Below are 18,205 nucleotides of genomic sequence, written 5' to 3' on the forward strand. Positions count from 1 at the left end.
GAGAAGTGAAGAGAGGCACACCGGCCCGACGCACACGAAAAGTGAGCGTTCACCTGAAGCCCCGGAAACTTCTTAACAAAAAGTAAGCATCCAGCCGACGTGCCCACTGCATGACTAACGACGACAAAAAATCTAGACGCGAAACGCTGCACTATGCTGCTGGTCTCCTCCTCGCCGTCGACTTTCGTTTCCTGAACTGTAAGCACGTCTATCTCTCGTTCCGTTAGAAGTCATTAAAGCTGGCTTTGCTTTCTTTTTCCTGCCTGTCCTCTAACGTTTATGGTCGCGAACATTAACGGGCAGTCAGGCGCCATTTTAACGAAAAGAAAAGGGACCAGCAGCACAATGCCTACCTCTCGCGTCTAGCACGTGGCTAGACAATGCCGTCGCCGGCGTTGCCATCCGGCGCAGGTACTGAACTGGCCCCACGTGCTCCGCGTTGCCGCCGCGCTTGTCGGCCGGGACGTTGGGGCGCGGTCGAAGGGTTTACCGCCGTACTTGGGTAGTCTTTGCGGGTGGTTCCTCGTTGCCAGTTACGGTCGCTTCAGTACCATTGTTGCTGGTAGGGGGGTGGGGGCGCTTGGAGGCCGCGGTGAGATTGGGCGGCGTATGAACGCCACTCTTCTCCGGTTGTGGCTCGTTCGAGCTTGTAGGCTCGCCAACCTTGGGTGCTGGTGAACTCGACGTGACTGTCGGCGTCGCGTCGGTTGACACACTCGACTCGCCCACCCCTCTATGAAGCGTTGGTGCCTTGCCCTTTCGGGTATCGCCTCCTGACGCCGCTGGGATTGTGTTGCTGGCTGGTGGCCCTTTGTCCCAGACATGTCGCCTGCAGCTGCTTGGTCCACCGGCCCATCTCCTTTCGGGGCGTCACCGCTGGAAGGCGTCGACGTGTCCTCTGGCCCTGACCGCTTTCCTGCCTCGTCGATTCCCCTCGCAGCCTCCTCCGCTTCGGTGACGTCCATGAGCTCTTCAGTTTCGTCGTCCTTTGGCCGCCCGGTCGCCGACGCGTAGGTACGGACGCAGGCCGCGTCCGCGTGTCCATAACGCCGGCACTTCGAACACCGGGGCACCCTGCAGTCCCGGCGAACGTGTCCCGTGCCGTGGCAGCGCAAGCACTGCATTGCACGCCCGGGCACCACCACGAGGGCCAACTCGCCGGCGACACGAACATGGTGGGGTAGGTCGTTGACCTTTACTCCCGGCTTCAGCTTCAGCAACACGGTCCTTGTGGTGGAGCCCTTTTCTCGCATGCCTTGTACGCGCCAGCGCTCTCAGGTAACCTCGGTGACGTTCCCGAATGCAGCGAAAGCGGTCCGGATATCGTCGTCTTGGACGCCGTGAAGCATCCAATGCAGGCACAGTTTGACCTGCTGGTCCTCAGGGTCGAAAACCACACACCGGCGGCCTTTGACCTTCAGCTCCTTAACCGCTGCTAATTTCTTCGTGGCTTCACCGGTTTTCAGTGTCACCGCCCAGACGTGGTTGATCTGGTACGCCCCTAACGCCACGACGTCAGGGAGCACACCAGCAGCGGCGAGGGCGTCTCGGAAGTCTTCGACCTTGTAGGGCCGCTCACGCACGTCTCCGTGCAAAAACAACGTGTTGTTTTTGCACGGAGACGTGCGTGCACCCTACTGCACGAAACAAACGTTGCCCTGACTGCTTGCTCGTTACCGTCGTCGCTGCGCCTACTCGCGTCAGACGCAAAAGCCCCTTCACTACCCTGTACCCAGGATAAGAAGATGACTGAAAATGGTTGATGCTCCACACTCAATATAAAGAAGGAAAGTTGATTACCTTGCGCACTGCTTCGTCCGCAGCGACGGCAGGCTCACGTAGGACTCCGTGACGAACTTGTAGCTTCGTTGTCGTTGTCGTTGCGATGCAGTTTTTGAAGCGTAATACCTGTCGACGAAGTCGCTTGGTAGGGCCGGTAATGCGGACAGATCCTTAGACCACTCGTCCGGCATTTTTCATGCGGCGATTGATGGCGATCGAAGCACGTAATCACATGGTTACGATATCGACAGCGGCACGACATAGAAACATGCCTTTAACATGGCGCCGCGTCGGTAGTTTCGTGAAGCCGCCGACAGATGGCAGCAATTTTGCAAAAGGCTTATAGCATTGATAAGTTTTTTGTTTTTCAATTTGCGCTTTATTCTTTCCTGTGTAGCCGAAGCCCCGCAGAGAGTTCTTGGAAATAAGCAAGAAGTGCGAGAAGGATCTGTCTCCGTACGACGTGACCGTTTGACCATGCTGCCCTCACATTTGAACACCGTCGCCTGCAGCCATTACTTAGAATCACTGTAATCTTCTCCTTCTCGAGGTTTTCCTGAGAAACGTTTCTGTAATACTGTCGTTTTTCTTGGAGACCTCTTTTCACACTTCCCGCACTTTGACTGAACCCTGCGTTGTCGCCCTCAAATTTGACAAATATATAGTCACGTGCAATCTCAATGTAGTATGCCAAATTTCAATGGACATTTAACAAACAATTGCTTCACGTGTGGCAGCTTATTTATAATTCATGGATTCGTTCAACGCAAATATTGCTCTTCGGCATTGCCATCCATCGTCGGAGTACTCACAGTTTTCAAGTGTGTCGTCATTGTCTAATGAATGCAAATAGTTGCCATTATTACATTAAACCAGGGGTCGGCAACTTGCCGCCCGCGGTGCAGTATTATGCGGCCCCCGTCAGACTCCTCCCCCCTTCCCCTTGTCACTTCCTATCTAAAGGCCAACATGGCAGTTTTGACCTCAAATATGGTGACACAGAAACAAAGAAAGATCCCTTCCAGTTGGCATTACAACCTATGTTTGTAATTTGCAACCTGAGGACGTGCGTGCTGAAAATAAACATAATTTCTATTCCATCTTTGTACATTACTGATAATTCACTAAATTTTTTATCTCTGCTTGCAAAGACCCCCCCCCCCCCCCCCATTTTTTTGCCGGCCGGCCCTCGTGTTGGTTTCATGCAACTCGGCCCTCCGCCTCAAACGGTTGCCGACCTCTGCATTAAACTATACTCTCCATGTGGGCTGTCTTCAGCTGCAGTGCCAGATGAAGATTACTTATGAAATATTCGGTAAGTTGTCAGTTAGCCAGGGGACATCTATCGTAAAAGGTTGCGACAAAACACTTCATCTTAACTAAAGAAGGGGAATTTTAAGGGCTCGGTTTTCTTTGTTAGATACAACAATAATGAGAACTAACAGACAATCCGCTAAGGAAATTATGGGGGATGTTAATTGTAGCAATTGTGATATAAATACGAAGAAATTAAAGTGGACTAAAAGATAACTTGTGGTCGGCAGGGACTTTTCATATGAAAATTCTCTGTGCCCTGTGGTGGCAACACTGAAATTTATTGATTTATTTTATTTAACTACATCTTCCATAGAAGTAACCGAGAGCAATATCAGAAAATTAAAGAGCCATGGCATAAACAGAATCATGTACAACGCAGAAAAAGTTTTAACCACGTAAGGCATTTATTTGGCTACCTCCCAGCCAAACCGACCTAACGGTGAGTGCCTCAGTCAATGTATTCACATTCGACTGAACGGCGACTCGACGACACTTCGTCAGCGTTGCACAAACACGTCAGTCGCCTTCAACGACGTTTGCTTTGTTATTATGATAGCCAACATGCGCCTTCGATTAGTTTAATTTCTTTAATTACTGCGGTAATGAACGTCTCTAGTCTTCTTAAGGTGTCTGTCGCTACAGAAAAAGTAATTATGAAGGCAGCGTGTAAATGTTCCATTTCCCTTACTTTTCGGACACTTTTATTGAATCACTATGTGGAGCCAACGCCGCGTAAACATTTCCCGCTGCGTTGGTATAAAGCTTACGCGATAACGTGTCACTTTTTCTGCGTCAGACTAAGTAACACCAGAGTAAGGCATGTTAGAAGGCTTTGTTCGACAGCAGCCCTTGTTGGACAGATCATAGACCCACACTAAATGATATATCCTGATTTCAGACAGAGGCGGGGCAGCCAGTGCTGTCCCCAGGTTAAAATGGGCAGCATTGCTCAAAATGGTGCACACCAGGGGCGTAGCCAGAAATTTTTTCGGGGGGGGGGGGGGGTTCAACCATACTTTATGTATGTTCGTGCGTGCGTTTGTATGTGTGCGTGTATATGGTTTGAACCCCCCCAACCCCCCCTTGGCTACGCCCCTGGTGCACACGTACTCACAGGCGTTATTTTAGCGGCTGTGCCACCGCATGGTAAAATTGATCTCTCATGCACGGCCAGGGGAACACCATGAGCTGTAACGTAGCCACTAAAGATATATGTTGGTGGAGAATGACGCCTTAAAGTCTGAATGCAATTCATCTGCTGCTTGGGAACCGCTTCGGTATAGAACTGCATTTCGCTTGGGTATCGGGTAGGAATGTGAGTATTGATGTCGTCGAGAACTTAGTCTACTAAACCCGGTAGTTCCAATCGAAGAGCATAAGGATTTAAGTGCGGGGAATATGAGAAAGAAATTGAAAAACGTATGAAGGAAAGTTGGGAAATGCTCGAAACGGGCGGCGCAAAAACAAGGACAAAGGAAAGACTACACACCACAGAGCGCCTTCTCACAACTAACTTTATTAGAAAGAACATACACTACTTGAACCTTCACCAAGTACCACGTGCTCTTACATCATTGATAGCCGACAGGACACATAGACATGTGTTGCTGGAAAAATTAGGAGCGGTTACAAAACGATGACCACATGTACACTTTTTTTTTCTTTTTCCTATGTTTCGAACATGCATAACCAATTCCAACTTGCCCAGGCATCAATTCTTCTAAAGTTGGGAAAGTTGGCGAAGCCACCTCCTTCACCCTCCCCCTTTGTGCAACTTTTAAGAAGCGCAGGGGTGGGGGAGGGGGAGGGGGGGGGCTCGAGGCGTAAGAAAGTCGCCTAGAGCATGCGATTACTAACTGCAACTCCACTTGGGTTTGAAGTATTCGGAAAATTTTGGTGGCAGAATATTCGGCTATGCAGTGTATCACCCTCATCCGCCACCCGGGAGGCCGCAGCTTCCAGACACGCTTGACATCGAACTGTGTATGCGTCTCTACTGTAGATGCACAGACATGCGCTCTATTTTTTTAGGAGAATGCGCATTTCAATATTATATATTACACTTAAATCTATTTTGCGACCACTTTCATTGACCCTGTGTGGTATATTCAGTGGCCGCTACTCATGCAATAACCTAGTTTGGTTCAGCAATCAAATATTAAGATTTGTTTATATCCTTTGCCGCGTCATGCGGGAGATACAGAGACGCGTATACAGTGAAAGTATAGCACGTTGGAATGAGAGCACTTTTGTACAGTAAGAATATTTATTCTGATCTTCGTACAGTATCTCGTTGAGTACTGCTCTTCAGAAAGCTTGTCAACTTCCATGATGAGGCGGTTGCGAACTGCCAAAAAAAGAAAAGAAGTGGCGCGCTTGTCAGGAACGTTTTTATATTGCATGTGCTGAGATTATCTCGTAAGATAACCAGAATGATCTCTCAACTTCATCAACAAAAATTGCGGGCTTTCACGTCCGGAACTTTCAATATACATAAGCAGATCAGGATCTATCACGAAGGTTGGAAAACGGCTTACCAAACAATGCTAAAGTAACGCCTATGCATCTTTATTACTCAGTAGAAGGTTATTTATTCCTTTGCATACTGACTGTAAGAGCTCTATGTTATTAGGGTTGCTTGCTTCACCTCTTTATTTTTTCCTCAGTTTTCTTTCCTTGACTCTGCTGCACGCGCAGTCGACGACAAGGACAAATATTGCAGTCACAATGCTTGTATAACTAATATTTTTTTGATGCGTCCTTCATTATCACTCTTAAGTACTTCTGAGTTCGATGCACTAAAAAGTACCGATACACTTAAAACCATCGACAACCAGACTCCGCTACAGTCTTGTACCGTGTGGAGAGCGCTAACGCGGGTGTTCGCACATTTAAAATTTCTTCTTACCCCTTCTCATGATCGTGACTCGTTTGCTGACGCCGTCCTTACACAATATGATAGCCTGAAACTAGAAGTAGTCCTGATCATCAGTCTTTCCTCTCGCCCTCCCTCCTTCTGACACCGAGTGGTAAGTAGTGCCCTTCTAGCGACATTAAAAACAAATTCTGTGGTCTTTGGCTCTTTTATATAAACCCTATAATGTATCTTTTCTAAGCGTAGCAAGTTGTCCCACATCAGCGTATCCCACGTCAGTTCCTTGCATTAAGTCTATTCGACCATCCCGTGCAGCTACATTTATCGTGTCAGGGCTCACTTCTACAGTTCCTTTTCTATCTTGCTATTTCACCTTACTCCACTCGCGCTGTTTGGTAGCCAGCTGAATGCTAGTCTTTTCGTTCATTACTTAAGTCAAAGTCAAAGTCAAAGTTTATTTTCCATTCTGTTGTACAGAAAGAAAGGACTGTGAAAAAAAGCTGTGTTAGACAGCTTGACTAGTTCACAGCCCCATAGAAAAAAGAAAGCAGAAAATAAATATAAAGTAAAAAGTCGGAGCGGTAGCAGCACTGCGGTAGACATGGCGATATGGCACCTCACGGGCAGTGCGCCACAACATGGCGTACACATTGTAGTTGCGATTTTAATACATATACGAACCACAGGTTGAAAACGAAATTATTATACTGTGTAGAAAACATAAACATGATAATACGACTGTCATCCAGAAACAAAATATAAGATATATACACTGCATAAAAACACATTGTATACATTACAACATTATACATTATATAGATTACAACCCTAGAAGTATCTACATGCAAGTGGAAAAAGCAAATATATATCTAAGAGGTTTGATTTGGGACTGAGAAAAAAAATATGTAACTGAATGTACTATTGATTTAAAGATCAAGTATTATATTGCCTCTAGCATTAAATATTTTTCTATCTATCTCTTTCATTTCTTTATTACATCACTGGCTCGTCACACCTGGTTTTCGGAAATTTTTCCTGCCTGAGTTTTCTGCAGTACTGTAACATTTTCTCACAGGTTCCTGAAATTCAATTCCAAGTAAATGCCTGACGAAGAACAAAGAGTGTGCGTACGTTTTCGAGCCTTCGCGTTGGTTGAACTCGTTACCAGAAGCCGTAAGCTCCAGGGCCGAACGCTCCGAGGCGGAAGGCCCTTGCGCCGAACGGCCTTGCACCAAATGCCCTAGCTCCGAAACCCCTTGAACCCCAGAGAAAGGGCCTGGGAGCGAGGAATGCTGGGGCAGGGGCCGCGACCGGGACTGCTGCGGCCGGCAGTGGCGCTACCGGCAACGGCGCTGGAACTGGTAGAGCTGCGGCGGGAGACCCCGCGAGTGCGGCCGCAGCAGAGCAGCGAAGCGACAGGCTCCGGAAAAGTATCCTTTCCGGTCGCTGCGCGGTGAGAAGTAGAACAGCAGTAAGCGTTTCCATCAAGCGAAATGCGCGTGTGACGCTATGAATAAAAGAGCTTGATGTTCACTCAATATATTTTTCCTCTGCCAATCTTGTTTTTTTATTCGCACCAGCATTGAGCACCGACAACGTAGCTTTTTTCGGGACTAATTACTCAACACACGGGCGTTTGCTTTGGATGAGCTCTGTTCCTGTTCTGTTTGCCCTAGTAACTACGCTTGTTTCATCAAGTGGGACATTCGTTCCACTTCACTTTTGTGTATCCTTGAAAAAATCATTCTTAAATATGAAATTTGTCTACACGACGTTGCTGACGGTTAAAGTACAAATAAATCGGCACAAAATGTTCGGTGTATTATTCTGTTGTCCCTGGAGAACATCTTTGAATTCAAAGTCTCGTAATTCATGATTGCACCTAAATACTCCCCTGACCCCGTAATGCCTGCAGCCCCCCCCCCCCCCCCCCCCCCGAAAAAAACTTTGTACTGATACTAATCCTTATAGCAAAGAGCAAACACTTTAAATACGTTGCACGAATCTTTGTGAAACTGGGGAAGCAAATTGCGACTGCATGCACTTCTTGCGGCAACAACACGTCCGTTTCATTAATAGCCGCGATTCGGACATCCCCATGCCGCTCGCTGGCAACGTATTATAAATAATGTTTTATTCACTTCTTTTACTTATGATATTGCATTAAGACAGGCTTCATCCTAGAAAAAACAACAATTCGCGGAGTAAAAGTGGGTGCCAAAATGGTAAAGAAGTTAGCTTGAAAGTTGTCGTTCACATTCTTTTGCTCGTTTTTTTTTCTTTTTTTTAATAAATATAGCTTTCAAGTGTCAGAGTCCACTTACCGTAAAGAGTGCGGTGAGGGCATGGTCCTGAAAAAAGAGAGTCGAGAAGAAAAAAAATCATTCAGTTCTGTTATTTGACCCCGTCGGGATTCTTTTTGATCAGAGAGAAAAGATTAGGAGCGAATCCATGAGAAGCCAATGAACGCGCATATACGTGAAAAGAAGATTCGGTCTGAAGGTACGTGCCCAAGATACCAGAGATGTGCTCAGAGCTAAATAAGTCAGGGAGAAGAATTGTAGTTAGCAAAGGTCAAGGACGGCGCGAAGAAAAAAAAGCAATTTTCGAAACGAGTTTTCTCGTGTACTAATAGGACATACCATAGGCAAAGAAGATTACGAAGTTTCAGGACCCAGCTGCGCCGTTCTTCGCGAGAATAATTACAACGAGAGATACCGTGTCCATCACTTCCAATGCGCAGAATCTCCGTAATAGTGCTTTGTACAGTGCCTGACAAATGAACAATAAATTGGTCTTAGCGAAAAAAGAAAAGAAATCCACTTGAGCAGTACCTTGTTGAATACACGATAATAACTTTAGTGCATTAATGAGCGAGAGTAAAAACAAAAACAAGCCTCTGGCATAACTGCGCACACGCTTGTATTGCTTCACTTCGTCCTTTGTTTAAAAAGTACACAAAACAGAAAGAATGAAAGAGCAGAACTTATTATCGTTCTGGGCTTTCAGTTGAACAGTGCCAGGTGATCGGTGCCTTTGGTTACAGCCTTTCTTTCTCTTGCTGTGGAAATGTTAATGTCGAACGAGTATGAGTGACGTAGGCTATGTCAAACAGTTATCCAGGTTCACTTGTCTCTGCCACATATGTCGTTGTTGGGGCGGCATTTACGAAGTCTCTCCGTAGGGCAAAAATACGAAGAGGGAATAATCTTACCGTGTTCACAAATGTACACAACTTCTTAATGGCGCATACGTCGTCCGCGCAGCCAAGGTCGTTGACAGCGAGGTCCAGGCGGTCATTAAACTGCGGATGGAAAAAAGTAATCAGAAAAAGGCGCGGAGTCTATAACGGGAACACTATTGTATAGAGATCAATACTAAATCAGTTTATAATGGCGAAACGTTATTTTAACACTTAAAGGTTTGCATTTAGGGAAAAATGTCTTATTATTACGTGCACGGAGTGTATTGAAATCCGAACCTAACTTCGCTTTAATTGGTTTCGAAAATTTGACAACCCCCATTTGAATTTGAACTGCCCAAACAATTTGTTCCTGTATAGTCCGTTTCCTGCAGTTAACGGCTCTTAAAGTTCAGTGGTTTCCAACAGGTAATAGTACAAAAGGGAGGGGGGAGTGCGAGTGCAAAATCTTTCATTTTTCAATTAGCGTGAGAAGCAATGCCGAAATTGTCGGCCGGGCACTTACCAATCCGGCCTGGTCTCTCATGCAAGCCATCTGTTCCTTGATCTGGTCCTCGGAGGCAACTGCGTTCAGAGAAGAGGAAGTTGGAACGCACCGAAGAGTGGCATCTTTAGGTGGAATCTATAGTCCCCATGATGACAGTTATAACGTGTGCGTGGCTCGATTCCCTCAACTGATTCACATGAACGGTTCTGGGAACAAAATGCATAAAATAGCACATTTGCTGAGGCTCCCACTGTTCCCATTCAAGAGTGTTATTGTCAATGCATCCTAGTTTTCTACAAGACGCTATAAGATGCGTACAAGAAGATACGCAGTTATAATTTGTGACACTCAGCTTCACGTTAAAAGAAGACAAATGCAGAGAGAAAAATCGAGAGAAATTCCTTGACAGTGGCCACGCAAAATATATATCTGCACCCGTCTCGCGTTACAATTGTTGCAATTGTTTGGTACTTATTCACTGTGTGCCAAGAAATAGCTCTTGTGTTTTCCTTTCACTTATCTAATACCTCTATATCATTTTTCTAGCTCTTCTTTTATCTCAGCGCACTTACAGCTGAAACCTGCTCCATTTGACCCGCTTGAATTTCTTTTCTTTTTTTCTTTTTTTTTTATTCTTTTTTTTTTTGTGTGCATGCGGCACCGAGCTGTCGGCAGTTACACGTTCGCGGACTCACTGAGTAGCTGCAAAAAGTGTGTCTTGCAGAATATAATCTTGTTTTAATCATACACTCGCCAAGCAAGAGCTACTGTACCTGATGCCGAGCTCACTGCCTTTCCCACAACAATCATCCTCTCGTACAACAAATTAGAAGCGATTCCTTAACGCCGATGTGATGACTTGGCGCGATCATTCGGTTCAGCTATGTTATGTGACCTCTGACCGCACGAACGGGCGACATGGCAGAAATGACTAGGAACATACAGCCCATAGGACAGACTTCACTGATGAATCCTTGTCGCACTTCTTGACAATCTTAAATAATTCAGGTGTGCATTCCTAAGTCGGATCCGCGTGCGGCAATAATTATGAAGGAGCCAGAATTATCGTCAATCACTCGCATTCTTGCGTATGCTCGAAAGCACGTGCAGGAACCACAGGAGATGCAAATAGAAAGCCGTGAGGCTCGGCAATCCTCATTGCATGTGTGGTGATGCAGCAACAGTACGCTTTACTACAGAATACGCAATACTCACAACATATGGCCGATTGAAGAGCCGATGCGAACGCTGCCGAGCAGGCGAAGAGAACGCAGACAAGGAGAAGCTTCATATTGGGCGTTGATGTGAGCAGTACAGCCGGTATGTTCTGCAATGTTTGAGATGCGTCGAGCTTTTGTGTTGTGACGAGCCCGCGTTGGGGAAGCCCTATATACCCTCCCGCTGGTGACGTGATAAACCAGAGAAGGAAAAGTAAATCTTCCCGGATCTGATAACCATGGAAGAGAGGAGGACAACGTTCCTGCGGCGTGGTCTATATGGTCGTTCACTGCCGCCTTATGGCCTTCTCACCTTGCCCATGCAGCCCATCTATCTTTATGGACTATGCAGTTACGGAACGCCGCCGACGGCTTCCGGACAAGTAAGCGCAGGCACCAGCCACAGCGCGTCTTGTAGAGATAAAGGAATGCGCAACTTCACACCGCTCGCATCCTCCCATAGAAGCGAACTCTGCTTCCCCTTGGAGCCGTAGCCGTATAGATGAGCCAGCTCGAGTATTCTCGCAACAAACGGTCGCCATAAAGTCGCGAAGAATGGTGCGCGAGATGTGTGCATGCTTTCTCGCTTTGGCAGCACCCATCTCTTCCTTCGTTGGTATGCTTGCCTCCTCCCCATACGTTCTGCCGGTATTCGCACTTGAATTGCCCTGCGACAGGCTCACTTTTGTTTTCTTGCTCGCTCCCCCAAATTGCGGTTTACCTCGATTGCCTTATGGCTTTGTTGACCGACCGGCGTTGTTGTCGTGTCTCGCAGGTTCACTGGCACCGGAACGAAACTCAGGAGATATAAATGGACCGAACGTGAAGCAATTCGACAGCGCAAAACACTTTTTTTTTTCTAGCGTTTTTAAAAGGCTCCAAAGGCACCAGTTTACTCAGCGTATCATAGACGCTAAATAAACCAATCTCACGACATAATCTGCGCATGCGCGAGTTTGCGGAAGCGGCGCTGCCTCAATCTTAGTAGTAGTCCTCCAAGTGCAGTTGGTGCGGCTGCTTGCTATGTGCCGTTTTGCACGAATCCTCTGAGAATAATACGGGTGAACGGGGTGGAAACTGTGTCCGAACCTCCAATGTAGTTATTTTATTTCAGTCTAACATACATTCGAGTGCTAAAAAAAAAAGAACCGTCGAAAGTGCTTACATGTGACCACGTCCCCTCGTCGATATATTTGACGCGCTTGCGTCGCTTTGCATTGCTGTTCCTTATATTCACTGAGTAAATAATAATAATAAAAACGAGAAAGCACGTGCCGATTCCTTGCTAGCTCGCGTAGAGTTACGGGTTTTGCAGAACAGAGGTAGCTTGAGAAGAGAATGCGTTAATCAGCATGTCGCTGCGCCGCTGAATGTTCCCTCCGAGATGTCTTTCGACCATGGAAAGCAATCCTAGAAAAAATCCTGGAGGACTTCAGGCGCAGGTGGCTGTTTTGGTCGGCGGTGCACGACAGTACGAAAACATTTCGGGGGGGGGGGGGGGGGGGGGGGCGCAGCGACATGCTGATATCTGATATGCAGCGTCAGCGGCGCAGCGACATGCTGATTAACCCTTTCAGTCCCAGTGATTCCAATTGGAATCATAAATTTTCTAAGTCAGTCAGCAAGCACCTGGTAAAGATAAAGCATTGTTCTTCTTCAAGAGTTCATATTTAGCATTTGCTCTATATATGGTGCCAACCTAGTACACTCAACAAAGCGAGGTCACGTGTGAACGAAGAAATTACAGAAGTGGTCGCGCATTTCGCTGAGGCAGCTTCTTCTTTCACCGTGCAGAAGTAGGGCATTTATCTGAGTTCTGTGTCGAAAAATCGAATTTTCGCCGTTGGGTATTTTGCTGTCCCATCGAAATAATTTTTAAGTAAGAAATTAAGAAACGAATGATCGACATATTATGAAATAATAATTAATTCACAAATTAATTCGGTCGCTAATTACTCTTGATTGAAAAGTGCGAGCACAGCTTTTTTCATATTTTTGAACTACCATGATCATACGCATCTCAAATTGTAAAAACCAGTTGCTTACATCGAAAAAAAACATAAATCGGGACTGAAAGGGTTAACGGGCTCCGCTCTCCCACGCTGAGCCGTGCTACCACGAATGAGTAACTATTGTTGACTAGCCGGAAGCTCGGGACGGTATTGGGAAACAATACTGAAAATGGAAAAAAAGGAAAAATATTCTTATTCAGCGCGATTAGAGCCGAGGTCGCATAGGAACAACGCATCATCCAAACGCTAGGGCTGTCTAACCGCCGCAGACATGAACGAAAAAGTTACGACTCTGTCAGAGCAGTAACGTTGACGTTGACGCATAACCTGAAAAAAAAAGGAAATAAAAACCGGGAGGAATCGAACTGACGACCTGCAGCCCTAACACTCCATGGAGAGCACGCCAACCAACTACGCCACGAGCACTACAAGACAAGGGTGTCTAAAACGACCAAAAATCTACGGTGAAGGGGCCCCGTCACTTTTACGATGGTACTGCGCTGACGGGCCCCGTCACCGTAGTCACTGCTTTACGATGACGGGGCCCGTCACTATCAGTACGTCGCTATTATGACGGGCCCCGTCACTATTACAATTTACACTACGGTGACGTGCCCCGTCACTTTTACGATGGTACTGCGCTGACGGGCCCCGTCACCGTAGTCGTGCCTTCAGCGAACGCCTCGCGTCACGTGATTCCTAGCGAGATCACGTGGTGCCGTAAATCCGCCGCTTGATTTCAAATGCGCGCGCTTACACATCATTGATCAAAGCGAAGTCTCGTGACCTGCCGGTACAGGCAATGGCGTTTATTACAATTAATGTAAGTCTCTAAAGAAAGTGCGAATTGCTTTCACGATATTTTGTACCGTAAGTACCACAAGGCTTATGCGTTCATCTAAACTTGAGGAAATATTTAGGTGAAACACCCATAGCAAGCGTTCTGCTTTTCAGTTTTGTTACAATCGGCGGTACGAGTGATTCATTTCCTTCCAATTTCCAATTTTCTGTAAGCGTGGTTGTATAGCCCGTTGGTTATGACACTTACCTTCCGACCGTGAGGGCCCGGCTTCAAACACACCCCAACACCGCTCCCTCCCCAAGAAAATTTATTTGGTTTTATTTACTCCGTCATTCCCCTTGATAAAGGCTTTTAATAATAATATCTGGGGTTTAACGTCCCAAAACCAGGATGTGATTATGAGAGACGCCGAACTGAAGGGCTCCGGAAATGTTGACCATCTGGTGATCTTTAACGTGCACTGACTTCGCACAGCACATGGGCCTCTAATATTTCACCGCCATCGAAATGCGACCGCCGCAGCCGGGATCGAACTCGTGACCTTCGGGTCAGCAGCCGAGCACCGTAGCCGCTACACCAGGGCGGCAGACAGATAAAGGCTTTTCGTGTTCTCGTGAACGATAATTTGCGCAGCGACCAGTTCGCCCTGTGTTTTGCTTGCCGCACATCAAGCTATAAACACATAGGCAGTTACATGGCGTCTGCTATAGGCATGTACAGTATCACAGTATTATCACATGGCAGAAAAAAAAGTAAACTTAAATGAGTAAGTGTTGAGCTCAACATACTGTTACGTTATTGTATACATATCAAAATTTTCCAAAGAATTACCAATAGTGCCAACAGTAAATATCACAGTCACAATGAAAGTTCATCGTGTACATACATTACACGTACCCTCTACGAGAGAACTGGGAGCGTTCAAACGACCTTATGTTACTATCTACGACAGCAGTATTTTACACTTTATTATGTCTACCCTGACCTTCATGTACCCACTACAATACCCACAACGGTGGTTCAACCTGAGAAATTCCTAAGATTTTCTCGAGAATTACCTCGACAAGATTGGAAAAAAGGATCACGCTCTCATACATGATGCACATAAGCGATACACAAAGGCGACAGATATTTATCATAAAATGTTCATTTCAGTAAAGACCTAGTCACAGTGGCATTCCTGGCCACAAAAATACAGTTTATCACGCGCGGCGCTCATCGAAAGTAAGTCATATCAAATACCACTCTCAAAAAGTGCTGCACGTACCAGATTACATCAACCAATCGCAAGGCGTTGTTCTTATGAAAGCATAAGGCGGACCTCGGTTATATTCAGAACTAACCCAAAAATAAAATTCAGCAACCTGCTAACGCTCAGCCATTCATTCGAAATGTATTCGAAATATTATGCGAATGTTCTCCGTGGTTTATGTTACGGATCACACTACCTTCGCGTAGTTGTATAATACTTTGCTAAAGCCATCAGTGATCGGGTAAAACTGTGACATATCTTAGCCGCCAACATTTTTATTTTATTTTCTTTTAAATTTTATTTTACCCTCAGGGTACACAGTACATTACAGAAGGGAGGGGCTATCATACATGCATGAAACAGTCTAATAATAGGCAAAAAATAATAATATAGAACGTAACAAGGATTACACAACATACCAGTAGTACATAACCTGATAAGCACATAAGTACATTGATACACACAGTAAATGTAGAATGCAACTGGCAGTAGTACAACAAAGAGAAAATTTCGCAACGGCTAACTGTAGGTGATTAATTATTTAACAAGGCATTTTTAAAATGTATGGCGTCTTGGATGCTTGTCACAGACTCAGGAAGCTGGTTCCATTCTCTAGCAGCCTTGGGCAAAAATGACAATGATTGTGTTACTCTTGGGCACCTGGACCTTCTGACGATGGTCGAGACGCGCTGATGTGAAAGATGGGTTATGATAATAAATCTTATGATAAAGACATAGGCGAGAACGTTTCCTGCGAACAGCAAGTAAAGGAAGTTGTAATGATGCTTTCATGGAAGTTACGCTGGATGTTCTGTGATAATTAGATAATATGAAGCGGGCAGCACGGTTTTGTATCGCCTCTATGTTTTGCGTTAATGTAATCAGGTGGGGGTCCCAAAGCGCTGACGCATACTCAAGCTGTGGGCAAACGTACGTGGCGTATAAGAGTAGTTTAGCAGAGGATGGTAGTGTGTGAAAGTTTCTGCGAAGGTAACCGAGAGTACGGTTGGCTTTAGCTGTGATATGTTCGATGTGTTTATGCCAAGATAAGTTGTTGGTTATATTTACACCTAAGTACTTATACGATGTTACTAATTCTAATGGTTGGTCATTTATGCGATAGGCAGGGTGCGCGATGTTAGTACGAGAAATTCGCACAACCTTGCACTTACTAATATTTAATTCCATATGCCAAGTACGGCACCACTCATGCACAGTGTTCAGATCATTCTGAAGAATCGCGAAGTCAGTGGTGCTAGTTATTTTACGGTAGATTACACAATCATCTGCAAACAAAGAAATACGTGAGAGAATGTTTGTAGGCAAGTCATTTATGTATATTAGAAATAGCAATGGTCCAAGTACGGAGCCTTGTGGCACACCAGACAAGACGGGTGTCCTAGGTGACGCTGTGTCGTTTGCAAAAACATATTGAACGCGGTTAGTCAGGAAGGCTTCAATCCATTTAATTAAAGCAGGGTCCATGTTAAGTATTTGTAGTTTATGTAAGAGAAGGCCGTGATTTACTTTGTCAAAAGCCTTAGCAAAGTCAAGGAACGCACAGTCAGTAAGAAAACCAGAATCAACATTATTGTGAAAATCATTAGTTAACAGTAGAAGTTGAGTATCACACGAAAATGTTTTACGAAATCCATGTTGAAACGGAGTAAAGAAATTGTTATTCTCAAAGGAACGTGCAAGGTGTGAATATATGACATTACTATCTGGGGTTTAACGTCCCAAAACATAGATATTATTATGAGAGACGCCGTAGTGGAGGGCTCCGGAAATTTCGACCACCTGGGGTTCTTTAACGTGCACCTAAATCTAGGTACACGGGCCTCAAACATTTTCGCCTCCATCGAAAATGCAGCCGCCACGGCCGGGATTCGATCCCGCGACCTTCGGGTCAGCAGTCGAGCGCCATAACCACTAGACCACCGTGGCGGGGCTGAATATATGACATGTTCCATTATTTTGCATGATATTGATGTAAGTGATATTGGTCTGTAATACGCGGGTCAGACGTGTCACCGGATTTATAAATGGGAATGACTTTTCCTGTTTTCCAATCCATTGGTAATGATCCAGTAGTAAGCGATTGGGTGAAAATGCATTCTAATATGATACACGAGTATTCCTTTGTGTTTTTAAGAAATTTAGAGTTTATTTCGTCTACACCACAAGAAGAAGAAAATTTTAACTTGTTGATTATGGCGCCAATACCAGTAGAATTAAATGTAATGTGTTCCATTGGATTGTGGTTATATTGTCGAAGGAGTGGATAATTATGAATCAATGAGCGTGAAAAGGAATTTACGAATGTGTCGTTTAACATAGCTGCGCAGTCATTATCAGGCACCGAGGAACCAGATGGTGTAGTAAGCGATATTTTGTTTCTATCTTTTTCCTTAACAATATTCCAAAAGCGTTTCGGGTTTGTTTTGAGTATGTTAGGAAGCGTAGTGTTATAAAATGTTAGTTTGGTTGTTCTTTGTATGGACAGGTATTGTGCAGCAGCTTCTTTGTACGAGAGCCAGCTAGCGATCCGGAGTTAACCTATTGCTTCACCCACTGTGCAGCCTTCCTTGCAAAATTGTTTGTACATTCAGATTTTGATACTTGTGTACATGACTGCGTCAAAATATGCTAATATCTGTTTTCCGTAAACGTCTATTGTTCCGGAGTAATGACTCATTCGCGGCAACGAACCACTAAGCGTTGATCATGCGTCAGTGAGAGCAAGTTTCACTCATTCACTGACTTATGCGTTTTCTACACTGCGGTGGATAACCGACCGATGTGCGACCATGGATAATTTGAAACGTCTGTTGATTATTTCCTCCGCCACTGTCCAAACTCCAATGCCAACTGATCTGAAACGTTTCGAATGCTGCTGTTCTTCCCGGGCAAGGTACAGCATAGCTCAATTTTCTGCTAGTTAACTTCTCTGCCTTTTTGTTTGTTTTTTGCATCTGTCCATCGCTTTGAACGCGTTAGGCAGATTACACACGTGACGTTGCCTGGCACGTAAGGAAAGATCCCGGGAGAAGGGCCTCCACTGTCATCAGCCCATAAGGCACCGCCATCGATTATGAAGTGAACGTCAGTTGACCCTTGTGGTGTCTATATAGATGCTCTGCTGCTATAAGACGCTCGTGCGTCTGGTATTTTTCCTGTTTATACCGTCTACCTTTCATTACTTATCTCTTTCCTTCCTTGAATATAGAGTAGCCAACTGAGCGTTGTTGTTTACCCA

The 18,205-nt window shown here is 45.4% G+C and overlaps 1 protein-coding gene across 1 annotated transcript; it reads right to left on the bottom strand.

Annotated features, from left to right (window-relative positions):
- Positions 1 to 5,348: 5,348 nt before the first annotated feature.
- On the bottom strand, positions 5,349 to 11,040 carry LOC119398258 (antimicrobial peptide microplusin). Its single transcript, XM_037665340.2, has 6 exons — positions 10,879 to 11,040; positions 9,682 to 9,740; positions 9,189 to 9,278; positions 8,299 to 8,325; positions 7,106 to 7,420; positions 5,349 to 5,446 (listed from the first exon to the last, which is right to left on the bottom strand). Exons 1-5 carry the CDS (start codon positions 10,952 to 10,954, stop codon positions 7,136 to 7,138), a joined length of 537 nt encoding a protein of 178 aa, XP_037521268.1. The 5' UTR covers positions 10,955 to 11,040; the 3' UTR covers positions 5,349 to 5,446; positions 7,106 to 7,135.
- Between the last annotated feature and the right edge of the window lie 7,165 nt (positions 11,041 to 18,205).

Source organism: Rhipicephalus sanguineus, chromosome 1 (assembly GCF_013339695.2).
Source record: "Rhipicephalus sanguineus isolate Rsan-2018 chromosome 1, BIME_Rsan_1.4, whole genome shotgun sequence".
NCBI lineage: Eukaryota > Metazoa > Arthropoda > Arachnida > Ixodida > Ixodidae > Rhipicephalus > Rhipicephalus sanguineus.